This window comes from Boleophthalmus pectinirostris, unplaced genomic scaffold (genome assembly GCF_026225935.1).
Source record: "Boleophthalmus pectinirostris isolate CB_2022bp ecotype Guang Dong unplaced genomic scaffold, ASM2622593v1 HiC_scaffold_19, whole genome shotgun sequence".
NCBI classification, from domain to species: domain Eukaryota; kingdom Metazoa; phylum Chordata; class Actinopteri; order Gobiiformes; family Gobiidae; genus Boleophthalmus; species Boleophthalmus pectinirostris.
The window spans coordinates 12,560,017-12,586,768 of NW_026571140.1; the positions used below are offsets into that span (position 1 = coordinate 12,560,017).

Sequence of the window (26,752 nt, forward strand, 5' to 3'; positions counted from 1 at the left end):
GGTTCTGCTTGTGTGAATACTGGTTTACATTCCACATTTCTTATACACAACAATAATTATGGCCATCAATTTTGTGAGCTATTTATTTTAGCGTGCAAAAGTGGAATTGTAGATAGGTGTGCCTTCCAACCAGATGGTCACAGGATCTGATTTCCATACACTGCGCCTTAGTTGTCCTCTCCAGTTGCAGTAATGTTGTGACAGAGAGGGCATCTATCAAAAACATCTGCCAAGTCACATGAGTAATTGTCAACACTAGTCATTTTTTGTGGTTTACATTTTGATTAAAGAGGTCATATTAGACTATTTTCTGATCTGGTATAATCTTGTTTCCTCATCACAAACATCCTGGAGTTGTGTTTTGTTTCATTCACACATGTTCAACACACAGATCCTGCATATTTAGGCCAAGTTCTTCTCCCAAACAGAAAACACTGTTCCACCTTATGATGTCATGGTAATACAGGAAATGCTTCCCTATGTTTAAACTCCATACACGTTCACTATAATCACCCTGCGCTCAATTATCTTCTGACTCCCAGTTGGACCTCGGATTTGAGGCGTACCTCGACCTTGAAGCGTATTATTATGTTTCACGTGTTGGACACAGAGAGTAGTGTGTGGCCTCACCACAACACCGACTACCAGACGCACAGGCAGTGATACGGACACAGTAAGGTATTGCAGTGATATGAGTGACTGAAATTGTCATTTAAACCACCAAATACATGAAAACACTTCATATTTACACCTCACAGTGGGCGGAGCTGTCTTGGCTTCTGACACGGAATCTTTGTTCGGTCTACTTTTTCTGCCACCAAGTTCCAAGTTGTGCTGTCCCAGGAAAAGATGCGTGTCACTAGGCAACTTCCTCAGAAAATGGACTCGGAAGGATAATCGGATGCAGGGTCATTTGGATAATTTCAGCAGAGGAATTGCCAAACGTAACTGTACAAATTGCAATAGGTAGCTGTTCATTTGAAAACCACTACATGACATCACCGGGTGAAACAGAGCATTTTGAGATTTGGACTTTTAGACAGTTTAATAATAAAGAGTTACTCATACATGTGTGAACAAAACAAAACACAACTCCAGGTCTGTTTTTGATGAGGTAACAACATTCTAACATGGGTTAAAACTCACAAGAGTCAATTTTGCATTATATAGGACCTTTACGTTAAAGTGAATACCTTTCATTCCTCTATTTGGCCCGAGCCAGTGACAGAGTAATTGACTAGGGATATTCTTCACCGGTTTCCTCTTCTCTTTATTATTTTTCCTTGCAAATGATGATGATTTTGAGGCCCTAAATGTCAAAGAAAAGTCTCCAAACCAGGTATGGGAAATATTTGATAAAATGGGTATCGCAACAATGCCCAAAGTGACCTGATTCAACAGCGCCACCTAGAGGTGTACTCCCAAGTGGGGTTAAGCAAAGTTTGGCAGTGATAGAGAAGAATAAGACAAGCCAAAAGACTCCTCTCAAAAATCCTTACACCCACATGCTTAGATCGATCGTGCTGAAATCTGAAACACTAATGCGTGATCTCAGCCTTAATATAATACGCTACAAAGCAAATGACAAATGTACTCCATAGCGCCCCATAGCATACAAATGCAAATGAAACATTAAAAGTAAAAGCATTTTTTCCCAGATTTTTTTTTTACATATATTATTATTATTTCTATTTTCACTTTACCAAATAATAAAACTCAAGTGACTGTAGCTGTGGCTGCATGTGAATTCAAGTTTTGACATGTTAAACAATAAACATGAATAACTCCACAGACATTTAAGAGAACAACATAATTTTAAAATAATTTTTGTTTTATTTTTTCATAATGCAAAGGGTAAAGTTTCGAGAGTCTTTGCAGGCCTCTGGATCCGACCTGTTTGTGTTTCTCATCTCAGCGATTATATTGCCCTGTGTTTTAAGTTGTTCCTTCATTTTTTCAAGGATTTTACTGGTGCTGGCTAGCTCTGGTCTGAGGTGGATTTTTCTCTCACTAAACTGTTATACAGACATTGGATCTCCTTGTACGCATTCATTTGGGTCTCCAGCTCTTTGTCTTTCTTCTGGAGAGAAGCTTTTGAGTTTTTGCATCTCCAAATCATCAGTCTTATCCCTGACTTTTTTGAGTTTGCAAGTTCTTGGTTCAGCTGCACATTTTCCTGTGCTGTAGAGTTGTACAGGTGCATTAATCTGGTCTTGTATTTGCTTGTTTTTCTTCTGGAAAGAATCATTTAGTTATTTCAACTCCAAGTCTTTTTCTTGGTCAGTTCTCTCCAGAGATCTAACCTTGTGGTTCTAAGAATTTGGACCTGATCTGCAAGTTTGGCCCTTGTCTGCTCCAACTCTTCACGAAGTCCCTTGACCAGAGTGCTCTCCTCCAGGGGTGGAAGTACCTGGACCAGACTTCTGTCCTCTGGGTTTGAGGGCTCCTGGGTGTTGGTAGACACCAGTTGGGTCTCCTATGGCTCTTGACCGCTCCCTGTTAGTGTGGGGAAGAGAAAAGCATCCAGATCGTAGTCCCCATTGTAGAGGTGGGCGCCATCCTCTGAAGTGTAGAGGTACAGTACCAGGACTTTGTTGAGAAAGATGTAGAGCTATTCCTGTTTGTGTGTGATTTCACAAGTGTGCTGAGAAACCAAACAAAAGTTGTGTGGAATGACCTGCAAATTAGAAAGTAACTATTCAAAACAAAACATATCATACCATAACACTATACTGGGGCAGTCCTAAGCATGGGCCGACCGGGCAGCCACCCGGAGCTTTAGAGGGTTTTAGAAACTTTATGGTAACACCAACACTAATGTACTCAATTACACCTAAAATGTAGTAACCAAAATAGTACAAGTTGCAGTACCTCTACTTCAAATTCACACTCTGTCACTGTGTTACTACACTCTTTACAACTATTCTTCCTCATTCAGTCACTATTTGCACGCCTGCTGTAGCTTACTACTTTTAAAAAAGTGAATAAGACTAGTTTCTTTTCATTTTCAAAAGTGTTTAGTTGAACTCACTGGCCTGCCTATTATGCGCTGCTTTATACATGATTCAAAACAAGAAAGTTAATTGGAAATCTTGTATTCACCTTTACTTGTATTCACACCATTCTTATGTTTCGCTGCAAATCAAGGTCAACCATTTTCAAATAATCACGGACCTTCTTATTTCAATAATCTTTTAAATTTTTTCCCCGTTGTATCTATCATTGTTTTACTCTTTTTTTCTCTTTAGTACAGCTATTGAACTCCAGTCTATTCGACTCTCCAACAGGGTCAGTCTTTCTGTCTAAACCCTTTTTAAAGTTCAGCCATGAAAAGTCCGGATCACTGCAAAGTAATCAAATAAGAAGGGGAGAGAAAGCAGGTTAAATAAAGGGCACCGAGTGAATCCAAGTGGCTTTCAGGGACAGTCTGTGCAAAGCAGTTCTCAAGCCCTGGTTTCGTAACACTTTAGCTATTGCCATGGTGAGGAAGAGGTATTTTTCAACACTCAACCAAACAAGAGACATGTTATCTTAAAAGGAACACCTGCAGTCTGCACTTTATGAAAAATGGCAAGAAAAAAGGAGACATTTCAGGATTTGCTTCTACTAAAATGCAGCTAAAGACTGTTTTATTTTCCTGTAGCCTGCCACTTGCTATCGTTCTGATAATCTCCGGACTGGCTGTGTCTTTTCAAGCTGTGAGGTTGTCACTTTTAGGTTTGGCTGTAAAAATAAAAAAAAAATGAAAAAAAAATGTTGCTATTTGTTGATAACTGAAAATTCTAGACTTGGTTTTACACTATTCAACATGTCTTGTATTAGCTAGAGACTATAAGGACTACTTTTTGACTACAATTTAGAGACTACAGTTTATAATGACGACCTTTTGACTGCAATTTAGAGACTACAATTTACAAGGACTACTTTTTGCAACTTTCTGTGTGTGTTAAAAAAAAAAAAGATCTATATACCTAATTAAATAAAGTTGACCTACTTTTGTACACTAAATAAGACATTGATCAGAAACAACAAACATAGTAACCCTAATACTAAATACAGTTTGATTATTTGAAGTTATTGAAAGGTAAAGTCTTCAACCTGTAAAGTCTTCAACCTGTTTCCTTTACAAAATTAAAATATTACAAATTATTATTCAATTATTATTAAATTATAAAAAAAATGCTAAAAAATTTTAAAGTTTGTGAAGAATTCAGTATAGCGCCATGGCAAGCCTTAGACTGGGTACTATTAGATGCACATGAAACAAAGAAACATTATTAATTTAATAGTAAACAAAGTTAACAGTGGCAAGGCAACTCATAAAGTTAAACATTAAAATAAAAAAATAAAAAATACATACATACATACATAAATTAGAGAGAAGAGTGTGGAATGAAAACCTTTCAGTCATATGGAGCTAAACAGAACAGTTTTGAGTCTGGATTTAAACAGCGTCAAAGTAGAGGTCTGTCTGACAACCTCAGGAAGACTTCCAGGCTTTAGCTGCGTGAACCTGAAACGCTGACTCCTCGTGTTGAGTCCTGTCTCTCGGCACCAGCAGGAGGCCGGTCCCTGAAGTCCTCAGAGTGTGAGATGGTTCATGTGGCACTAACATCATCACAGATGTACTTTGGTGCTCGGCCATCGAGAAACTTACACAAGTAGAGCCGCTTTAAAGTCTATTCTCTGAGCCACAGGAAGCCAATGCAGAGACCTGAGCACAGGACTTATGTGCTTGTACGTTCTAGTTCGAATCAGGACCCGAGCTGCAACATTCTGGATGTACTGCAGTGTCTTACAGCTCGTTTGGAGAGGCCAGTGAGCAGGCAATTATAGTAGTCTAACCTATTGGAGGCAAACACATAGATAAGTCTCTCCAAGTCTGCTTTAGACAGTATACTAGTGGTTATAGGCATTTAAATAATCACATTTTAATTATTCAGTACAATCCATATAAATCAGAAATCCTTTGGTGAGTACTAGGGGGTGGAGAGTTACTGATGAAGTTGAAAAAGCGCTATATAAAAATGAGACCATATGTGTGGCTCCTGAGCAACAGTTTGCGCATAATTGGACCACTATGTTGAGCATGCAAGACTCTAGGTCCTAGGTTCTGTACTGATGGTTAATAAACTTGGAATAAACTGGTAGACTCAAATTCTGCATAGCTACTTCAATGTATTCTACTTACCCTGCTTAAGGCTTCGCTGCTCAGACCGCTGACATGGCGTAACAATGATGAATGTTGGTCTACATACTGTCTGTCCAATTCAATAATTCGTACATTGAGTTGGAAAATATCAAGAACTTTTTATTTTCAATGTGAAACATTAATAAATAAAGTGGGCGACAGGTCAGTTGGAGCGTTTCTCCACTGATCCAAAGTTTGGCGGTTCGAATCCTGCTCTCGACATAAACATAATTGGGTGAGAGGTTAAATCCAATGACCCACAGGTTGGCAGTGTGATTCCAGCTCCCACAGATAAATGCTGTTGTTGTGTCCTTGGGCAAGACACTTAACCTATCTTGCCCCCAGTGTCTGCAAACAATGGTGTGTGAATGTGTATATGAATGAGTAGTTACTTCTTGTAAAGCGCTTAGAGTGCCTTGAACATGGAAAAGTGCTATATATAAACATGACCATTTACCGTAAAGTATACAAAGCTAAAATAAATAAATACATAAATAAAAGTGTTGTGGTAAATGTAAGTTTATTTATCTTGATTTTTCAGTGCTTATTTCTATACGAGAAAACTCATCACGTCCAGGGCCGCAGCCATTTTGGTAGGCAGCCATTTTGGTAGGCAAAAAGCATCATCAACAGTCAACATCAACATCGTCAACAGTTATCCGCATACAACATCAACAATCATCATACAGCAGTACAACATACAACATCAACATCGTCAACAGTTATCGACGAGTTTTAACTTTTCAAACAAACATTTTTGATCCTCAACATTCAGTGACTTAGAGTAAGATGATGAAGTCATGTCATAACAATTAAATGCAAAACCTACTTCAAAATAAGACGAGTTACCTCATGACAGATATACGCAACGCAAGTGTCAACACAAACAAGTGGCCCCACTGACTTTTTGCCTACCAGTCATTGCGCCGGATGTAAACAAAAACAATGTTTTCTCATATTATCTTGCTGTTCTTGAATGGTGCTTTGCAAAAGTGGAATTTCCCCCATTGTGGAACAAATTAAGCTTTTCTTGTGTTAAATTTAAAAATATATATGATTTACGAGTCATTATTTATTTATATGAATTACAGTAGTTGCCCCACAATTCCTCATTTCCTCTTTCATAATAAAAGTACGAGCTCTTATTCTGAAAGGAGTCTGGCGCGTGTTCCGGTTCAGTTGTCGTCTGCGCGGCGGCGGCGTGCAGCAGCCACAGAGCGATCCCCCAGCCCGCAAGAGGAAAAATGAGAGGAGAAATATGATCCATCTGTCCGGATAGAGCCGTGACACAGACAGGAGAGACAGAGGGACAGAGAGACAGAGGGACAGAGGGCGGGGAGGCTGGACTGTCCTCCCAGCGGCCGGAGGAGGGTGAGGCTACGCGAAGCACCGCATATGTAGCTCCATTGTTTCTGCTGACAAGATAGTGAGATAACTGGATCCATCCTTCCTTCCTTCCACGCTGTGTTTTGCAAAAATGTCCATACGTGTGCGTTGGTTTTATACATAAGAACGGTTCATTTGTTTAATCTGTACAACACACAAAAATCGCCTTCTAGATGTCTCAAATTATACAAATCACGTAGGGAGTCCCTCTTCTTCCCAGAGTGGGGATTTGTGGTCTGGTGGTTAGATGAGGGTCATGGTGATTGATGATTCGCGTGATTTGGAGAAAGACGTGATTACAAACAACAGGCCACGTCCAATAGTCTTTGTTTACATATTTAAATGGAGTGCTGTAAGGGTTGACTCATGTGTTGTGGGGCTAGATTGAAAATGGGGGATTGCACACACAGTGGTATCAAACAATTTGGAATGTAGGCCTATCTAGTAAATGCATATTCAACCTTTTTTTTTTTTTTTTTTTACAATAATGATCAAGTCCATCATTATATAAAGGAGCACTGTGTAACTTTTCTAATATGGTGCTTGTTGCCATGGAGTTACATTAATGCTTGCCATGTTGTAATCTTCAGCAACATGGCATTAAACTTCAATTATTGATGAACCTATTTCTCACAAATACCTTGGAAATATGCATCATTACTGTGTGCAGCCATCAGCACAGCCAAACAAAATAAAGCTTCATTTGGAAATACTAATAGTACTTTATATAACCCGTGCATGCATACAGTGATGTACAGATGGTGCTTATATGTTTACTGTATGACATGTTCTCGTTCAGGTCAGTAGCAGTGTTTCACCATGAGTGCCCTGCGCCAGAGGAAGGGCTCCAAGGGGAAGGAGGCACCTGTGAGCCCCGATCTGCACCCACAACATCCCAACTGCTGCTCCGAACACCCACAGAGGATATGGCATGGTGAGTGGGTTTTTTCCATTTGCATACACACTCTTCCTTCATCACTCTAGATATGATGGAAAACAGATCAGAAGTAGGGGGCTGCTCTATCGATATATCGCCAAGAGTATTTTTTGGTATATTTTACTCAGTTATTTTGTTGCAGTGCTTCAGGTTTGTTGCTTGTTTAGTGGAAGGAAACTTTTTTATGCAACACATTTGACATACTTTCTGTTTTGATGATTAAAATGGGTGTGTCATATTAACTTTGCACAAGAAGTGGTTTAACAAAGTATTACAGCCATGATTTAGCCATTAGTTTATTGACCCATATAGAATTGATTTGAAATATATCGTATCAAATTGAAAGTGCACTGTATCGAGATATGTATCGTATCGTGGCCTGTGTATCGAATCAGCAACTTCTTAATGATACCCAGCCCTAATCAGAAGTGCTATGGTATCAGAAATAATATAGTTAATTTTGTATTAGTAAATAAATAAAAAAATAATATATGATGATACTGAAACTATTGGCTTTGAAAACACCAAGCCTTTTCAGATGCAGTATAGAATCAGCATGAAACCTATTTCATCCAATTACTTTTTTTTTAGAAGATGTGGGGTAATGTGTTTGTAGACATTGTCATTAAAAATGTCCTGGAATATTCCTAGAATTATTTTAAGCAAAGTGTTGGAATCCCAGTAGAAATCAATGTCATGATACTAGTAATGTTAAAATCATCAGTCAAAAACTTGATAATTTGTCCTAATTGTTTACAGTGAATGAAAAAAAAGTGCTGCATAATCAGTGTTTACACTTCTTCTTTCATCATATCACTATAAATTGTAAAATTGAAACGTAACTTAACATCAGCCCTTCTCTCAACTATAATTTAAAGAAAAATGTTTTGTTTATGTTATAAAATGAGTGTAATAATGTTTTCTGTTGGTTAACTTTGCTCAGGTGACTGGTCGTGGGGATCAATAATATGGATGTCAGTTGGCTGGTCTGTGTCGGTCGGCCTTGGGCTGTTGTGCTGTATCTATGTGGCAACACTGCACGAGAATGACCTGTGGTTCTCCAATATCAAGGTAAATGTTATCAAGGGCAGGAGGAGTTATTTTACACTTTTATGTGCTGTAAGTCAACGCTCAAATATTTCAGTTAGGATATTTGGTAACACAGAACCTCATATTAATAGCTGGCTAATAGTAAAATACATAATACGTACGTATTTATAAAGTACTGTCAGTGCATTTTTTATTTTTTTTTTGTCTAAGGCTGCATTTTGTAAGTACACAGCCATTAAATATTTTCTTCCTCTTGAAGTGGTGGGGATTGTGATCGTAAAAAGCATCAATAATTGTTTGATAAAAAATAGCTAAGTAACAGCTAATTGGCATACCAATTAACACTTATTAAGCCAATGATGTTCATTTTGTCTTCTTATGTACTTTAACTTCTTAGGTTCTTTTTAAAGACAATGCAGTAAAGTGTATTTACCTTGTTGACATGTTTCGGCTGCTAGCTGCAAGCTATCATCAGAACTGTCACCGGTGTTGGTGGTGACGTGTCGTATATCGGTTGTTGTTACTTCCTCTAGGCGTGGTCATCCTGATGGACCTGGCAGGTCGCTCAGACTGACCACGCCTGGTGTCGCCCGGTGTTCTTTGGAGGAGGGTGTCCCAGGTGTGTGAAAGGAGGAACGCTCTGTCATCACGGTTAATGCTGTCCGTGCCTCGTTTCCTGATTTCAATGGCCTCCTTGATCCAGCGTTTGAACTTGTTGTTTTCCGATCCAATCAAGATGGATCAACCGTGATGACAGAGCGTTCCTCCTTTCACACACCTGGGACACCCTCCTCCAAAGAACACCGGGCGACACTAGGCGTGGTCAGTCTGAGTGACCTGCCAGGTCCATCAGGATGACCACGCCTACAGGAAGTAACAATAACTGATATACGACACGTCACCACCAACACCGGTGACAGTTCTGATGATGGCTTGCAGCTAGCAGCCGAAACATGTCAACAAGGTAAATACACTTTACTGCATTGTCTTTAAAAAGAACCTAAGAAGTCAATTAACACTTAGTTAGCAGTGAATAGGTGTCCTTAAACTAAAGTGTCACTGCATATTTTAACACATTTTATTAAGTTGCACTATGGAAATTTTTAGTGGAGGTTCTGATCTCTGCTTATATACAAAGAGATGTTAACGCTTTGCTAAGAATAAGTATATAAGTTGCTCCGGAGTATAAGTCGCACCAGTTGAAAAATGTGTAATGAAGAAGAAAATGCTTTGTCGATCTGTCCAATGACTTCCAGGAAAGTTGCATGTTACCGTGAAGTTGTGTTCTCGATCCCCGCCTTTTGCCCATCCCTCACAACTTTCTTGCTCACTCCAAACTTTCCTTCTACTGCTCGATTACGTTTTTTGGCTTAATATTTCCCTACTTGCAGCAGGACAGCGACTTTTTCTGCAGGAGACATGCGCAGTAGAGCGAAGTGACAGTGGTACAGGAGTAATAGGAGTAGCAGATACTGGCACACAAGCCTAGCCCTATCGCTCTCTCACGGCTGTCAGTGTCAGAGTTTATATATAATAGTCGCAAGACCATCCAAACCATGAAAAAAGTACGACTTTTTCAAGGTATCTTTTCACCAAAGGCAATCAGATAAGTTTAATGCCATACTTTGGAAAACTCCAGGGATCGCAATAACATCTCCATAGAAAAAAAGCAAGAAAAGTGACCAAGTGTAATTTTATACATGAATCATTAGAACAGGTTGTCTCTCTAGTTTGGGCATCTGCTCAAACCATTACCATGACTACCATATTCAGATGTTCAAAACTCCTATTTTACAAGTAACAATAGACATTTAAGTGACATTTTAATATGGGGGTTATCAACGCTTTGGCATTACATGCAAGCTCGCGGGTATTGATATTAAACATATGGAAAATCACTGAGCTTTTGACCATATGAAATTTTTTGAGTCGTTCTTCCCTCTTCTTATCTCCGGAAGAACTGCAACGCCTATCAGAAGTAGCTAGCCATCCAATTTTCTTCCCAAAATGGTCTTGAAACTGCCACAAAACTTTGATTGTTTTTCCATGCTCGCTGAAGGATTCATTTTCATTCCTGTTGAACCAAAACACGAGATTATAGAACAGTGCTGTTAAATATCCCTTTAAACTTTTCACACAGCATCAGAACACGGTGCACTGCCAGTAATGAAGTCAGCGCAATAGTTTATCCAGAGCTTTTGCCGGGGAAATGTGGAGCAGATTTATAACTGGACACTGGGCAGTGAAATGTCCTGCCAGCGTCATAACTGACCAGATCCTTGTTGTTTGCATGGGTTGCGTGGTCATCTGTTTCAGGGAACACGTGCGGCCGCCAACCTCCTGATCTAGTGATGTCAAGTGTTTATCACGAGGCTTGAGCTCAGTTATTATAATGTCATGAGGGGATGAAACTAATTTGTTTTTGCAGTAAAAAAAAAACAAAACAATGTCATAGCGTCATTCACCTATTCAAAACTCTACAATAAAAATCTGAAAATAACCAGTAACAAGAAAAAATATGCAGATTCCACACAAGATATGAATTAGGGCCAAAAAAAAAAAAAAAATAGAGAGGTTCTTAATGTAATAAGTCAATAATTTAATGACAGACCAATAATGTTATAAATTTGGATAGCAGTGAGTAAAAAACTTGTCGATAATGTACTAAGTTATTATATTTTTGGCCTAGAAAATTGTCTTTAATAATGTACTAAAAGCCTCAGCCAATGATGCAATAACACAGAAAAAAAAAAAAAAAAAAAAAAACATCTTTCAAATAACATTTTTGGCGGACTTTGTACAGTTTTCTCCAAAAGCTTTAATGTAGGTCAAAGTTATTAGGGCGTCTCTACCAGAAAATTTGCGAAGTGCACCTTTAAAATTAAGTTTGTGCCTTGAAAAAAAAAACTTTAATTGGATTTACTGTAGACTGAAGCCATTTTTAAGCAGCTTTTTTGCCAAAGCATTACTACATTATTGGCCCACCAAAGTTTTTACATCATTGGCTTTGTATTACATCATCATCTTATTACAAAATTGACCAAAATTGTTGTAATTCGATTACTGGTGGTCATGATGTTTGTAGTTGCTACAGGGTGACATTCCACAGTCTTAAAAGTGCACTGTGTAACTTTTTGGTTGGGCGCCCGTTTGTTTTTATGGATATGTCATTGCTCTTCCCGGAATGTTCCACAGTATGACATTAAACAGCTCTACTTTACATTTAATAAATTACAGGTGGTTTTACAGTTTAAAAATACTAGACAAACGGGCATTCTGACTGTGAGCGGGGTTGCCTCTCCACAGATCTGACCTGTAACTTGGTCAGGTTTGGAGATGAAGATAAAAATGAAGATAAAAAGGTTAATAACATACTGTGAAACATTCCAGAGAAAGCAATAACAACATCTCCATGCAAAAAAAGCATTTGGCAGAAATAAAGTTACACAATGCACCTTTAATATAACAATTTTCGATTACTGGTTCATAGGGGTGTAACAATTACCAAAATATCGTGATATTGTATCGTCCAAACTATCAATAATATCGTGGACCATCACAATATATCGAATCACAAGTTTCTTTACTTAAATTCATTGTTATGGTGCAGCAATAGCTAAAAAAAACAGAAGGAACTACATAGACCATGATCCTTTGCTCTGTTTCGGTGCAAACTACATGAAGAAATAGAAGTTCTAAGCACTTTTAAATCGTAGTTATTTGAATCAAGACTTGTTAAGGCATTTTTGTTGGCTTCCACAAAATATATCAGTAAATATTGTACCGTGACATGTATATTGTGAAAATATCGTACAGTGAGATTTGGATATCGTTACATTCCTACTGTTTCAATATATGCTTTAGATTGTCTTGCGACGTAACACAAGTCATCTATTATTCTATTCTACGTCTTCTGATTATTCACTCTTCACTATGATTGAAGTCCACCTTTCACTTACCCAAAACATGCTAGAGGCTGATTAATGTGTGAGTGGGGGAAATGTGTTTGAGCATGCCACATTAAATAACATAATAATCACCACTGGAAATGAGGTCATGATTTGCGCCCAGCCATAATATGAATGTAGTTACGCCATTACAAAATTAAGGTTTTTATACCAGATGTCCTTCCGGTTGGATTTACTGTAATTGGTGGTTCAAAAAACTCTTGGTCCTCAACACTACTGCTGCCTCAAACAATATCTAAAACAGATAATCCATGCTATCAATCCAAGCTATTCAAATTGGCTTTCAGTTTTTCTCCGGAACTGTAATTCCTAAAATGTCTGTTTGAGCTCTGTTTTCTGTCATATACAGCTCAATCAAAGCAAATTCAAAGTCAGTGTTTAAATCTAAGCCAAGATCTGGTTACTTTTATAGTTCTAAAACTCCTATGAAAGTCAATCCGGACATTCATTCTCCATTTGAAAGGGCAAAAGTTTCCTAAAGCCAAAGTGGTGTAAGCTAACATTCCAAGGCCATTACTTGGTAACTTGGAAATCTTGTTCTATTTATTTTATAGCCGAGAGACACAATTGTTTCTCTAACCGTGTTCCTGTTGTATTTGGGCTGAACACAACAATGGTCAGATGTGGTCTTTCTTGTAAATGAATATTGCCTTAACAACAAGCATCTTGATTGATTAGCATCCCAAGGACATTACGTAATGTAAAAAAGGAAAAGAAATGACATGTTACATGCATGATTCCATGGAAAGGGAAAGTTAAGACCATACTTCAGAAGGAGATAGATACGTTTTATGTCCAGAGGAACCACATTTCCAAGGACAAGGCTCTCCTCCAGAACAAAAGTCAGTTTGTGGAGATAAAAGTCTGCTCACAAGTTTTTCAGTGCAACAAACACTACCAAAACTAAGATGCTTTATGTATTTTGTAGCTTAGAAGTTACATAAAATATTAAATATTAAGAATGAAAAAGATTGATAACATTTAGAGTAGAATAATATAACAATATCACAAATAACATCGTCATCGTGATCAAGATTTTTTTTGTGACATATTACCCAACCTTCTTGCAATTCAGTATGTTGCAATTAACATTTTTTTATGAGCATGGACTTTTTGCTACATCGGTCTTAGAAAACCACTATAATCAATTTCTAGTTTGTGGACAAAGTGTGCCTCCAGTGCCCAGGCCTTGTGAATAACAGTGCGTTCTCAACCCTGTGCCTTCTGTACAGCTTGGTGGTGATGCCAGCTGATGCAGTAGCAGAGTGTGACCCCATCTTGAACCCTCTGCTGTTAGTCACTTAAGAAGCTCTATTCCACTTTTCCCTCAAAGATCCACTGTCTGAGCTGCTCGATTTCTCCACAACACAAATGTTTTCTCCTGTGTGTGGCTGCGGGTCAAGTGGGATGGGTAAGGACTGTGAAACATGGAGGACATCCTTTAGAATAACATGCCTGTGTTGCCAGACATGCAGTGTGAGAGGTTTGAAGTAGTTTATAGAGATGGCATTTAGATGATGAGGGGGAAATGGTGTTCTCTGCTTGGGTCTATCATCAGCAATAGGGAAAAAAATAGAATATGTCAAATTTCTGGCCTCATTCCTATTGCTGTGTTCTGTTTATCTTTCTATAGGGTCACATTTGCAAATCTTCATATCCATGTCACGGTGGTTGACCTATAACTTTGAGTTTTATAGTTTCAAAAGTTCCTTATCTCTTCAGATAGTCAGCGTTTTTTTTTTGTTTGTTTGTTTGTTTGTTTTTTGACTAGACTAGAGATACGAGTATTTGAATGCAAAATGGCTTTTTAAAATACCTTTTTAAAAATAGAAATAGAAAATATGCTGACTCCGTTCTTATAGATGTAATAAATAAATAAATAATGTAAATAATAAATAATAATGCAAGTAATAAAGTGTATTTGTGATGAAAATTACACATTGACATTTTTATTACATAACATCGCTGCCTCAAATGTGCATTTTGTTCTTTTTTCTGGTGGATGGTCCGTCAAATGCTTTTCTCCATGGAGATGTTCTTGCTTTGTCTGAAATGTTTCACAGTATGGCATTAAACCTTTCTATCTTCACTGAGACCAAACTAAGTTACAGATCAGATCTGTGGAGAGGCGACCCCCTCACAGTCAGAATTCCTGTTTTTCTATGTATTTTTGAGCTATAAAACCACCTGTAATCGAATAAGTGTAAGTTAGAGCTGTTTAATGCCATACTGTGGAACATTCCAGGCAGAGCAATAACATCCGTAAGCAGTTACATAACGCAGCTTTAAAATGTACATTTCTATGCTTTTTGTGAGTCCGCGTTGCCCAGATAACAATTAACAACAACAAAAATAGTCCTTAATTGCTTTAATAATTGACAGGTCACAATTATTCTGATTATTCATTGCAGCCTTAACAGGAACAGAAACCAACCTGGTTCTAATTGCCCTCCCTTGCCCCGTACACTTGACACATCTGTAAGACATTTAGCGCATATTTTTTCTCATCCTGTCTTTTCACCACCGAGCCGAAATCCTCACGCTTGTTGCCACCACTCCTCCCCGCACACGTGCACCCAGGGTCGGACAGCAGCTGCCTTAATCTGCCCCTTAAATTCATGCCGTGTGAAGTCATCCAGGTCGCTCCCCTCCTGTCTGGTCCAGTTTATTTTTTCAGACGCTCTCTCACAGCTGGACACGGCTTCATGATCTGCAAAAGCCTCGAGGATAAATCTTCCGGACATTTTCCTAGAGAAGTTCCAACATCCAAGATTCCCGCCCCCGGCTGACTCTTTTCCTGTGTTTTTTTATGGATAAGAGGTTACCAGTAAGTTAGCTCCCTCACTTTTTCCCATGTTCTGCAGCTTATCTGACTGCTGTTCCATTGTTCATGCAGTAATGGCTGGAGCTCTATCCAGTGGTTAAGGATTACATTTTGTTCTCTTTTTTAATGGAAGAACATACTTGTTTTATAGACGCAAAGGAAGTTTGGGAATGGACTGACAATAATTTGGATTCTACCATCACAAAATCAGATGGAGGACTGCTGAAGAGATATTAATATTGACAAACGTTTAGGTAATTTCCATACTGATTTGGTGTTTTTTGTATTTTTTGGATGCCTTGCAAGACACAGCCTTTTTTTGCAAACTTGGGACTGTCACAATTTTTTCTTTTTTCTGTCCATTTTCGACTGGATTACTCATTGGATTACTTATTTACTTGCTCGCCTCTCCTTCGGTCGCAATAGACTTTTTTTTTTTAGCCTTTTCACTAGCATTGATTTGCACATTGATTCGAAATTCGATTTGGACTATGCCTTCTCGACGCAACCTACATCATTTAGCCAAGTTTTGCAGTCGCTCAAATACCAGTATCTCATCCTTATATGGTTGAATTCTTGTACAAAATTATTAAATCCTCAGTATTCTCCATAGAGTTTGAACTTGTAACCTTTTGCTGTTCTTTCTGACCCTAATTTAAACCACGGCTTAGCCATCCCATCACAGTTTGGGAGAAGAAGCCAGTGCTTGTTTAGCTCGAGGCCAGCACAAAATGAGGATTGGGAAGGAAACGGACTGCTCATTCCCGCTGAGAACGCTTTTGCATATTACCTTTGGCAATGAAATGAAAGTGATTAAAAGGCAAATTTGTTTGGACTGACTTCAAATAAAAAAATACGCTTACCGCTGTCACGCATTTGGATGGCTTCTGTAGATTTGTAGATCTACCTTAAGTCGGCCAATGAAAAGTCACAAGGATACATCAATAAATCTTTCAAAATGGAGCTTCGTAAGAGGGTTCTGCAAGGCGAGGAACTTAATTTGGTCGTCAAGCAAGCAGCCACGACCAAGGGGAAGGAGCCAAAACAACCCAACGCCCAAAAGGGGTCCAGAAAGGAAGCGTTTCCATTTGCGTTTGCTAATTTTTCCGGTTCAAGCCCTCCGCCCCGCCGGCCCTGGCAACCAAGCGTTTCCATGGCACCCGGGCTCCTGTTGGCCGGGCTCCTGGCACTGACACAGGCCTGGAGTGTTAACACAATTCATGAAAATCTTCTGTGGTTCTCCCAGCTCACGGTAGGAGTCACGCAACTGGAATTATTGATACGGTTTTAATTCAGTGCTTTAATTAGCTCGGCATGTCGGGGAGAGAGAGAGAGGGGGAGGAAGAGCCCGGGGATGGTTTAGGCGAGTGGCACTTTGTAAAGCGACGCAAATAAAAGTGTCACATGGCTCACTGGGCCAATCTTGGATCACAGCAGGAGAGACGAGAAGTGAATGAAAGCACCAGACTTTGAGGTTTTTGTTGTGGCGGGATAAGCTGACACAAATCTTTGCATTAGATTCTTTGTGGGTACAGTATTGATGTGCATTTTGAGTTGGCTTTTAGTAAAGGCCTGCTGCCGATTTTGAACAATGAGCGAAGAACAGTTTTATGAATTAACTGAACTGATCCCCACCTACACAGTCTCTTCTCTCTGTTGAACTGTGATGAAGCAACACATGACTGGGATAGGCTCAGACAGTTGTTTTCACATGGTTCTCATTCAGAAATTTCTCTGATTGGTTAATATTACTTGACAGTAGAGACTGATATATTGACCTGATATTTGCACTTTTTAGTGTATCGGTTTTCATTTTCAAGAGCAGGCCAATATTTAGTTGTAAATATAAAAATGTTTTTGAAAATTATACCTTATTTCCCTTTAGTTTCTCTTCAATGTAAACACTTAATCAATCTCTACTTGACACAAGGCAGGCATGTCCAAATTATATCCTGTAGGCCAAATGTGGCTCTCAGACAAATTTTTCTTGGCCCTTAGGCTTCCAGGAGAATTGGCCAAAATTACCCCAAATTACCTTGCATCTATTAAAAATTTACTTTTTACTGCAAGTTTTTTGAAAATCTACCTTGATAAAGCTAATATTTAATATTTAGTTTGTGGTGTTAAGGATCTCAGCATGAATAAAGACTGATGGCTCATTCTAAAGTGTGTAAACATGCACTTTGCCCCCTAGTTTGAAAGTCTCAGCTCGAGTGTCCCATTCTTTCGGCGTAAATGTCCCCCGCCTCCTTCCGAGCGCCCCCTTATCTTGGACGGCACATGGAAAAATCAGCATTCTATATCAGTAAAATGAACTGTGAATGTAGCGAGACCAAATGTCGGGCCTTGTTCATGTCATTTTACAGATCTTCCTGAAACAGCACACATTTTTTCAGCATGTAATATCAACATAATCCTGATTTGCTCGCAGATGTTTACTCTGAAATTGTATTTTAAATCATTTTCTCTTTTTTTTTCCCCATGTCCTATAACATCTGTAACTGCTTGATTTGGGAAGATGTTTAAATTATTTCCGTACTTGCTTGCCATGAATATAATCAACTCATGTCGGGTGTCATGTCATGCAACAATGGATAAAAGCAGGGTGCTCATCATTCCCAAATCAGAAGACTTGCTGATTCTCAACATGAACAAATGTGTTGAGATATATTGTAACTTGCATGTATGTATATACTATATATAAAAAAGATTTTTATCTTTTTAAAATTTAAATGTATATAGATTAACTTTCCTAAAGGGTACAATTCAGAGGAATCTTCCAGCCAGAGGGACTTTCCATCTTATTTTCGACATAAGCGTCCAACACTTTATATTTTTTGAAGTAGATTACATTTTAATTACAATGTTTGCTTTTCAGTTTTGCAGTTATGTTTAAATGCACTATGAAAAAGGCCACAAAAACGATGTAAAAAAGAAAAAGTTTAGACCTCTATGAACTTGCTCTGAAATAGATGAGTCTTATTAGTTTCGGATTCATATTTCTGTCTTCTCTCTGATATTTTAAAATGTGAACAGAACGCTGCTCTTAAAACATAAATCACAAATTTAATCCCAGCTCTTGCCAGGAAAATTGCAAGAAGAAATTTCCCAAAATCATTCACTCCTAATCCACACATTTTTACCATTTAGTTTTCAATATAATAGACAATCTCATTCCGCAAATACATTTTTCTGTCCACCTTCTCCGACACCCACCATGCCTTTCAACAGTTCGTCTTCCATTGTTCTTCCCACCACAATTAACTCTGGTAGAGCACTGGGCTGACATGAAGCAGCTTGGAACATCTGTAAGAGTAATTAGACCAGGGCTCAGTCACAGCTGTACTTGTAAATGCATGTTTCAATTTTCTGTTGTTTATTTTACCGCAAGCACCAGAACTAAACCTGCTGACAGCGTGACATTTACAAGGCACCACGAGGGGAAATTGTATTTGAATGTGTGGAACAGCTTGTTTCTCGGGTTTTGTTTCATTTTGAATATATCTTGGCCAGTTCGTAGCGGTGAGGGATCAAACATCTACAAAATAAATGGCATCAGTTTATAAATCTACAGCTAGCCGTAATGAAGCGTGGAGAAGCACCGTGTAACTTTTCCGGCGGAAAGTCTGCCGTCTGCATATCCCCAATGGTGATGTTATTACTTTACCTGAAATGTTCCATGGCATCGAATTAAGCATATCTATATTGGTGGTTTCCAGATTCCAGAATGTGATGATGTTAAACTTCCAGATGGGGTCAAGAGACATTTTTCCTATAAATTATATTGTGTTTTGCCATGAAATATCGGAAATGTAAATTCCCAAATATCTTTTATATATTTCTGATCATTTTAACTAAGAAATCAGCTGGAAAGTCCCTGAGGCTTGAAGGTCCACAAGCTAGAAAGTCCCTCTGAATTCTACCCTTTATGAAACTAAGTTGGTTAATCTATATACATATAAATTAAAACAAACACAATTTTTTTCATGATATATTTTGTATTAATTGCTAGTACTCTCCTCAGTTCATCTGAAGAACTTGGGCAGTGGCTCTAGATGATAAAGACAAAAAGTCCTATGTGGTCAGATGGCAAGTTAGGCAGTGCTATCACTTGTCTCAGAAAATTCTTCGCAGGTAACTATTTCAGGATTTTATCATACATATTTCTATGAAATACATAGTTAAGACCTTCCTAAAAGTGATTCTGATTTCTGATTCAGATTTTTGAACAAATTCTGTAGCTTTCTGAGTTTCTTGTGTTGCACTGCTTACAAATTATGTTCATGGCAAGCAGGTAAGGAAATAATTAATATTTCTTCCCAAATCAACAGTTCCAGATGCTATTGATCATGGGGAACAAGAAAAAAATATTTAAAATATGATTTAATATTAAACTTGTGCAAGCAAACAAGGATTTTATTGATATTACATACTGAAAAAATGTGTGCTGCTTTGCGAAGATCGGTAAAATGACAAACAAGCCCCGACATTTGGCCTTGCTACATTCATGATTTTCTAACTCAATACATCACAGTACGTGACGCAGCTGACTAAAGGCTGGCGAGAACATCCCCCTCTCTCCCGGGCACAGCAGTTACCCGTGTGTCGCCCAAGAGAAGAGGGCGTCCGGAGGGAGGAGGGGGACGTTCCCATGACTATTGACCAGACCAAAGACCATGCTATGTTACAACAAAAATCTGCAGTTGAGCAGTATTTATTTTAGCCGCTCCCCATCTGTATTAAATAATATTGGCCTATGAAATGCTGTGATGTCATCTGAAACCCAGCAATTCCATTTATTCAGTTACAAGTTGGCTCTCCTCTCCACAGATCTAACCTGTAACTTGGCCCAGTGCCGTCTCTTGCTCGTGTCCATGGAGAAAAAAAGTTAAATATTATAAATAACCCTTACCTTGAATCCTAATCCTTTATTAAATGGCATTCCTAAGATCTATTTTAGAACATCTAGAGCTGCAAAGGCTGCACTAACACTGCAGATCCTGGAGTTTAGGTAATAAGAATTGAGAGATATTTTTGATTTATTTCCAGCAGTTTTAGTCATAGGCAAATGAGAGACACATGCGAGGCTCATTCTGCTTAATGATTGGATTATAAGATTGAGAACCAAAGCAACAAATGATAAAATAAACAACTCCTCCATCATGTTCAATGTTTTCGTAATTAAGAATAAATCAGCATAAATAAAAGCTGTATTTGATCTCAGCATGTTCACGGAATCATACGCTCTATTACGGGCACTCGGTAAGACGCTGCTTTTTTAAATCGAAAATCTTTTGAATCTTTCTTTACATGTGTGACTGCTGTAACACGAATCATTCTAATACAAAGACAGCTGTGGAGGGAAATCTATATAAATGCAATACAAGATGGCATCCCATTCTTGTTTACTTTCTGTTTCTCTAATCTGCGAGGAAGAGCTGCACTATGCACCTGTCATATTTGAGTGTAGGATTATCAATGTATTAGCCGTGCAGACGTTATCCCGCTGCTCTCTGTCATGTCCTGCCAGCTCATTTGTTTTTATAATAAGCTACCAGAAGAGATATTACATTTGACTGTGTATGTGTTTTGTTTTGTTTTTTCCAGGAGGTGGAGCGGGAGATCTCATTCCGGACCGAGTGTGGACTTTATTATTCCTACTACAAGCAAATGTTACAGGCACCATCGATAAGTGGAGGTGGGTGTAATCAGATAAGTTTTGATTTCCTTATCCTCCACTCAGACATTAAAGATGGACTACAGGAAGAATGCATGATTTTCTAAGTATTTTTACCAATACAAACACATTTAAATTCATGCAAACAGATGAGGTTAAAGCCATACAGTGGAATATTCAAGGCAAAACACTTCCATCTTCCATGGAGACAAGCAGATGACAGTCCCTCCCTGAAAAAAAAACAGCTAAAAAGTGCAGCTTTAAAGGAGTAAAACAGAAATATTCTTTTAAAATTCCATGTCTCTTAAGTAATCCACAATTTAAGTAAAAACATTCTTCCTTCATTTGCCCTTGTGGAAGTTATTACAATTTAAAAATGAATAAATGGAAAAATGGTCAGTATCACAAATTCACAGTTGTATACCTTATCTTCATATTGCAATAAACAAAAAAATTGAAGTTCATTATTCAGAGCTTTTGCCTTGTTTTGGGCTTGGTTCGGTTCCAATTGAGTAAATTTTGTTTTGAGAAATAACTTGATGCACTTTTATCAGCAGTACTGGAAAATGCTCTCTGTACCCTTTTGTTTCCTGTGCAGCTGCAGCTAACTGAAATAACTGCTGCTGACGCTTAGTTTGTTGTGAGTGAAATTACTCTAATTATTTAGCTGGCCTTTGCCTGCTAAGCCCTTGGTTGTTTGCAAGCTCCTTTTCCAGCCAATGCAAATAATTGAGCTGTGAACTAATCAAAGCGTGGACTGTCTGACCTCACTGTCTGGACCAAATTACCCTTACTTCTGTTTTTACTTCGAATAAATAACGAGGAAACAACAGCACACACCATGTGCAATGTGTGAAGCGGTGCAAAAATGATGAATTTGAAGAATATGGCAACACATAGCCGCAAAGGTGGAAATATGACACAGTGTTGTAGAGGTCATAGAGAGAGGCTAAGGAAAAGCAAATAAATCAATAAGTGGAGTTTAAGAGTTTGCTGTATGGCTGTAATATATTCGGTGAGAAGAAACATCGCTGGTTTTATGGTCTCATTTCATGGATCAAGAACGCGGCGATGATCAAGGTGACACATGGCCACATGAGCCAGAACTCCTCTGCTCCTTCTGATGTCAACATTTGTCTCAGTGCAATGGGGGTATAAGGCTCCACTATGGCTGTCCGGAGAATGTATTGTAGGTCCCATTTTGTCTTGCTTTGTCAGTGCTTTTAAAGGTTAAGTTGCAAGGAAGATGTCTTGTCTGGAGTGGACAATGTTAACGGTCAGTAATTTGTTCATCACAAGTTTGCTTTAAAACCATACTGCAGAACATCAAGTGATACCACCCGTTAAAAAGAGTACACAAACAAAAATATGGCATAGTTTATGAATCAATTTTGCAAAACATTTATTCAGAAACTATGCTATTAAAGTACATATGACAGGTTAGAATACCAGTTTCACTAAAGTAGTTAGCATGATTACAGTCCTGCCTAGTTTTTCCTAGTTTTTCAATTTTTTTTCAGTTTTTAACTTAACTTCTGGTCAGCAGATGTGTCGTGTGGAGAGGTAATTCAAATACTTTATGGATTCAACCGTAATGTAAACAAGGACCAAAGCTTGTCTAAATTACATGTTATTTGTTGATGTCAGAGGGATTTCTGCACAAACTGCCAGTGGACTGGTGTAAAACTGTAATGACCACAGGTCACATTCTACCATTCAATAAAGTAGTGTTGTGTTGCTTTCAGTCAGGAGGATTCAGCTCTTTTAAGCTCTTTTACTCTTCAGACCTCTATAATAAACAACATGGCAGATGTTCTGCAGTATACTAGAAGTACTGGGAAACTTTTGATGCAAGATTGCTTCCTTTTGGGTGTTAACCCCAATTAAGTATAATAACTCCTGAGTCTTCCTTACAAAGCGGAGAATCACATCAATCAAGGAAATCACACCATTTCAAAGTAACACCGCAAAAGTTTCTCCACTTTTAATTTCCCACGTGTCAGTAGAAAATGATGTGTGAAGAACTTTCTTCATATTAATTAGTTTAAATTGAACATGTTAGCTAATCACCAGTTGGATGCTGTGGAAAACCTGATTTACTGCAAACATCAGTTTTTTTTGTAGATGTGACACAAATTGAAATTAATAATCTATAATGTAGAAAAGAAAAATAAATAAATAAAAAACATTCCACACTTAACTGACAGCTCTTGCATTAGCTTGAGGGAACCTTACTGACAAGTTGCATTTCTGAGCCAACCACATGTGTATGAAGTAACCTTTACCATAATAAAATCATAAAAAGCTACATTAAATATTACATTTTAAGTCAGGAAACTGCTCCAAGGATGCAGTGATGACTTACCATACATTTTGAAACCGGCGATTATCCCCTAATGGTCTGCACTTCCAGGAAAGGTTCACGTCCATTCTTCACAGCTTGTCACAAAGCCAATAATAACTGTTATCAATCCATAGCACTGTGAAGAAACTATGGCATTTTAAAGTGCGTGTCTATTTTCTTTCTAAGGGCTCTCGGAGTTGATCCATGACAACTTGACAGAATCCAAGAGGACCATTAATCTCCTCCAGCGAATGAATATCTACCAAGAAGTCTTTCTGAGCGTGCTCTACAGACTGCTGCCCATACAGGTAACAAATGACTGCCAATTTGTTCAGTAAAAATTAGGATATATTTCGTAGCGCTGCTTAAATTATCTAAACCGTGTTCATTTATTTTGCTAGAGTAAGGTAATTTGTTATGGTCTTATAATAGCAAAAGGGAATAGTTAGCGTTTCTGACTCATAGCAAGAAGGTGACAGGTTTGATTTTCAGATATTTAGTTTATTTTTATTGATCTCCATTTGTTGCTGTCATGGTAGTCCACCAGCCTCCCTGGCGTCGCTTACATAATATAACAATTACATAATGGGGAAGACGGCAATATGATACTTTAAAGGAGCACTATGCAACTGCAATTTTTTAGTATTTGAGCAAAAGTGGTCTTACCCCAGTACAGATATTTTGTATAAGCAGCTCTTGAGATTAAAATAAGTCAACTGTGTACTGCCTGCATCCAATTAGTAAGCATTTTATTGTCTGGTAATCAGGAATTGTGCGTTAACATGCTAGTTGTTCTCATGACAAGATGGCCTCATCTCAGAGGGTTACAAAAAGCACTTACTGACTTATTGCAGTGAATAATTAGGATGCCCGGAATGCGTAGGGTAAAGTAAGAAATAACTTTGGAACAGACCAGTGAACTGATTTTCACATTTCTAAGCCAGGCAGGTGACTCCGCCGGGCCAAATTACGGGTGAGGTCTGTGGAGAGGCATTTAACGAGACAAAGACAAGTGAATAAAGCCCTTCTCTACCTGACAAGTTGCCCTGCTGGCTTTGAAGAATGGGTCAAATGCACAGACCACATTTCCCTGCGGAGAAAAGAAAGTCTACTTTATTTTTACTTGATCTTAAAAGCGTAGGAGTTCTGGTGGCATTTCACTTCTCAGTCTCCAGATGACAGTAGCAGGCACACTCACACATGTCACAATGAACGGTGAAAGGTTCCTTTATCGGCACATCAATTAGCTGAGAAACAGTTCCTTGGATCTGTCTGCGATCCAGCTGAGCGACAAAAATGTCAGGAAGTAAAATATCAGACAAAGCTGTAAAATGCCAGAGTGCGACTAGGAGCAGACTCAGAGGCTGTCGCTGCATTTTCATTTAGCAGGTGTAATGAACTAGGGCTGAATGGGCTGGGAAGTATATCTAATTGGGAAGTTACGTATTGTGACTGTGGTTAGATTTGAGATGTAGGTTTTAAAATCAAGGTTCAGTTCACAATGCACAATTTAAAAGCGCTGTACCTGATTTTTACTGTTTTTAAAAATGTGAAAAACAAAACTAGTGTTTTTTTTTAATGGTTTGCAGTGTTATTGTAAGTTATTCCTTACTCACCTTATTAGGGATGTAACAATAACCGAAATATCTTGATATCGTATCGTCAAAGTTCTGACAATAATATCATGGACCATCACACAATATATTGAAGTACAAATCTCTTTGCTTAAATTAAGAGTTATGGTGCAGCAATAGCTAAAAAAAAAGACAAGGAGAACTACATAATCCATGAGCCTTTGCTCCATTTCAGTGCAGACTACATGAAAAAATAACAGTTCTAAGCATTTTTAAGTCTTATTTCTTTGGATTAAATCTTGTCAAGGCATTTTAAGAGGAAAAAGTAGCAGCATATTAACAGTTTGGTTAGCCTCCACAAAATATCTCAATAAATATTGTACTGTGAGATGTATATTGTAAAAATATTTTACGAGAGATTTGGATATTGTTATATCCCTAATCGTGAGCCTCCCCACCATATCATGAGCTTTCCCACGATATCGCAATAAATATCGTACCGTGAAGTTCATACTGTGACGATATCGTATCATGAGTCTTGGATATCGTTACACCCCTACACCTTATGCATTCTGTATGTCCTAATTATTCCCTGTGATGAGTTCGTAAGCGTATTTCGCAACTCTCTGAGCCGGGTTTTGCTGTGACGGTAAAGCTAGCAACAACTAGCATACAAATCCGCACTTCCTTATTATCTGATTTAAAAAAAAAAAAAAAAAAAAAAAAAAAAGCTTTATAATTGGATGTAGATAGCACACAGTGGACAAAAACTACTTATACAATATAAAGAACAAAATAAGGAACATACCACAAAAGTCATGTACAATTAGAACATGTTTGTAGAGGTGTAAATTAAGCAGGTTTCATTCATGATTCCTTGATTTTAATACTAAAGAAAAAGCTCAATACTCAAGACGAATTTTCATACCACATTGAAAAATACTATAACAAAAATACAGTAAGATACATGAATTTTAAGGATGTAACAATAACCAAAATATCGTGATATTGTATCATCAAAGTTCTCACAATAATATCGTGGACCATTGCAATATATCGAATTACAAGTCTCTTTGCTTAAATGAAGAGTTATGGTGCAGCAATAGCTAAAAAACAGACAGAGGAAACTACATAGGTCACAATCCTTTGCTCCATTTCAGTGCAGACTACATGAAGACATAACACTTCTAAGCACTTAAGTCTTAGTTCTTTGGATTAAGTCTTGTCAAGGCATTTTAAGAGGAAAAAGTAGCAGCATATTAACAGTTTTGTTAGCCTCCACAAAATATCTCAATAAATACTATATCGTGAGTTTCATACCGTTACGATACTGTATCGTGAGACATGGATATCGTTACACCCCTAATGAATTTACTAGTCGTATTCAGTGAACTCCCGTTTCCTTTACTGTCCTCATATTTTGATTCCAGATTTATACAGAACAGTAATAGCTTCTTTTAATAGCTTTTCTTTACCATGTAGTCATTCCCATTTAAAAAAAAAACAAAAAACATTCACAGCATCTATATTTAAATTATTTTAACTATTTCTTGTGTAGAGAAAAATAAACAGTTTTGATAAAACTTGCATTAATCTTGCATCCTTATAATGTATGTATTTATTGCTCATATCATTTCGTTATGAACAATTGACTTAAAGGTGCATTGTGTAACTTTTCTGGTGGAGGGTCTGTCACCTGCCTGTTTCTATGGATATGTCATTGATCTGCCAGGAATGTTCCACAGTATGACATTAAATAGCTCTACTTTACATTTATTCAGTTACAAGTCATTTTATAGCT

At 38.0% G+C, this 26,752-nt stretch overlaps 1 protein-coding gene across 2 annotated transcripts in view; it reads left to right on the forward strand.

Moving 5' to 3' along the window:
• Positions 1–6,398: 6,398 nt before the first annotated feature.
• dpy19l3 (dpy-19 like C-mannosyltransferase 3) overlaps positions 6,399–26,752 on the forward strand; it is a 78,089-nt gene continuing 57,735 nt past the window's right edge. The window contains exons 1-5 of one of the 2 annotated variants that reach the window (XM_055154959.1): positions 6,399–6,562; positions 7,377–7,511; positions 8,458–8,585; positions 20,964–21,054; positions 23,564–23,685. In XM_055154959.1, the coding sequence (XP_055010934.1) occupies positions 7,397–7,511; positions 8,458–8,585; positions 20,964–21,054; positions 23,564–23,685 (456 nt within the window). In that variant the 5' untranslated portion in view covers positions 6,399–6,562; positions 7,377–7,396. The other variant, XM_055154960.1, reaches the window with a different exon arrangement.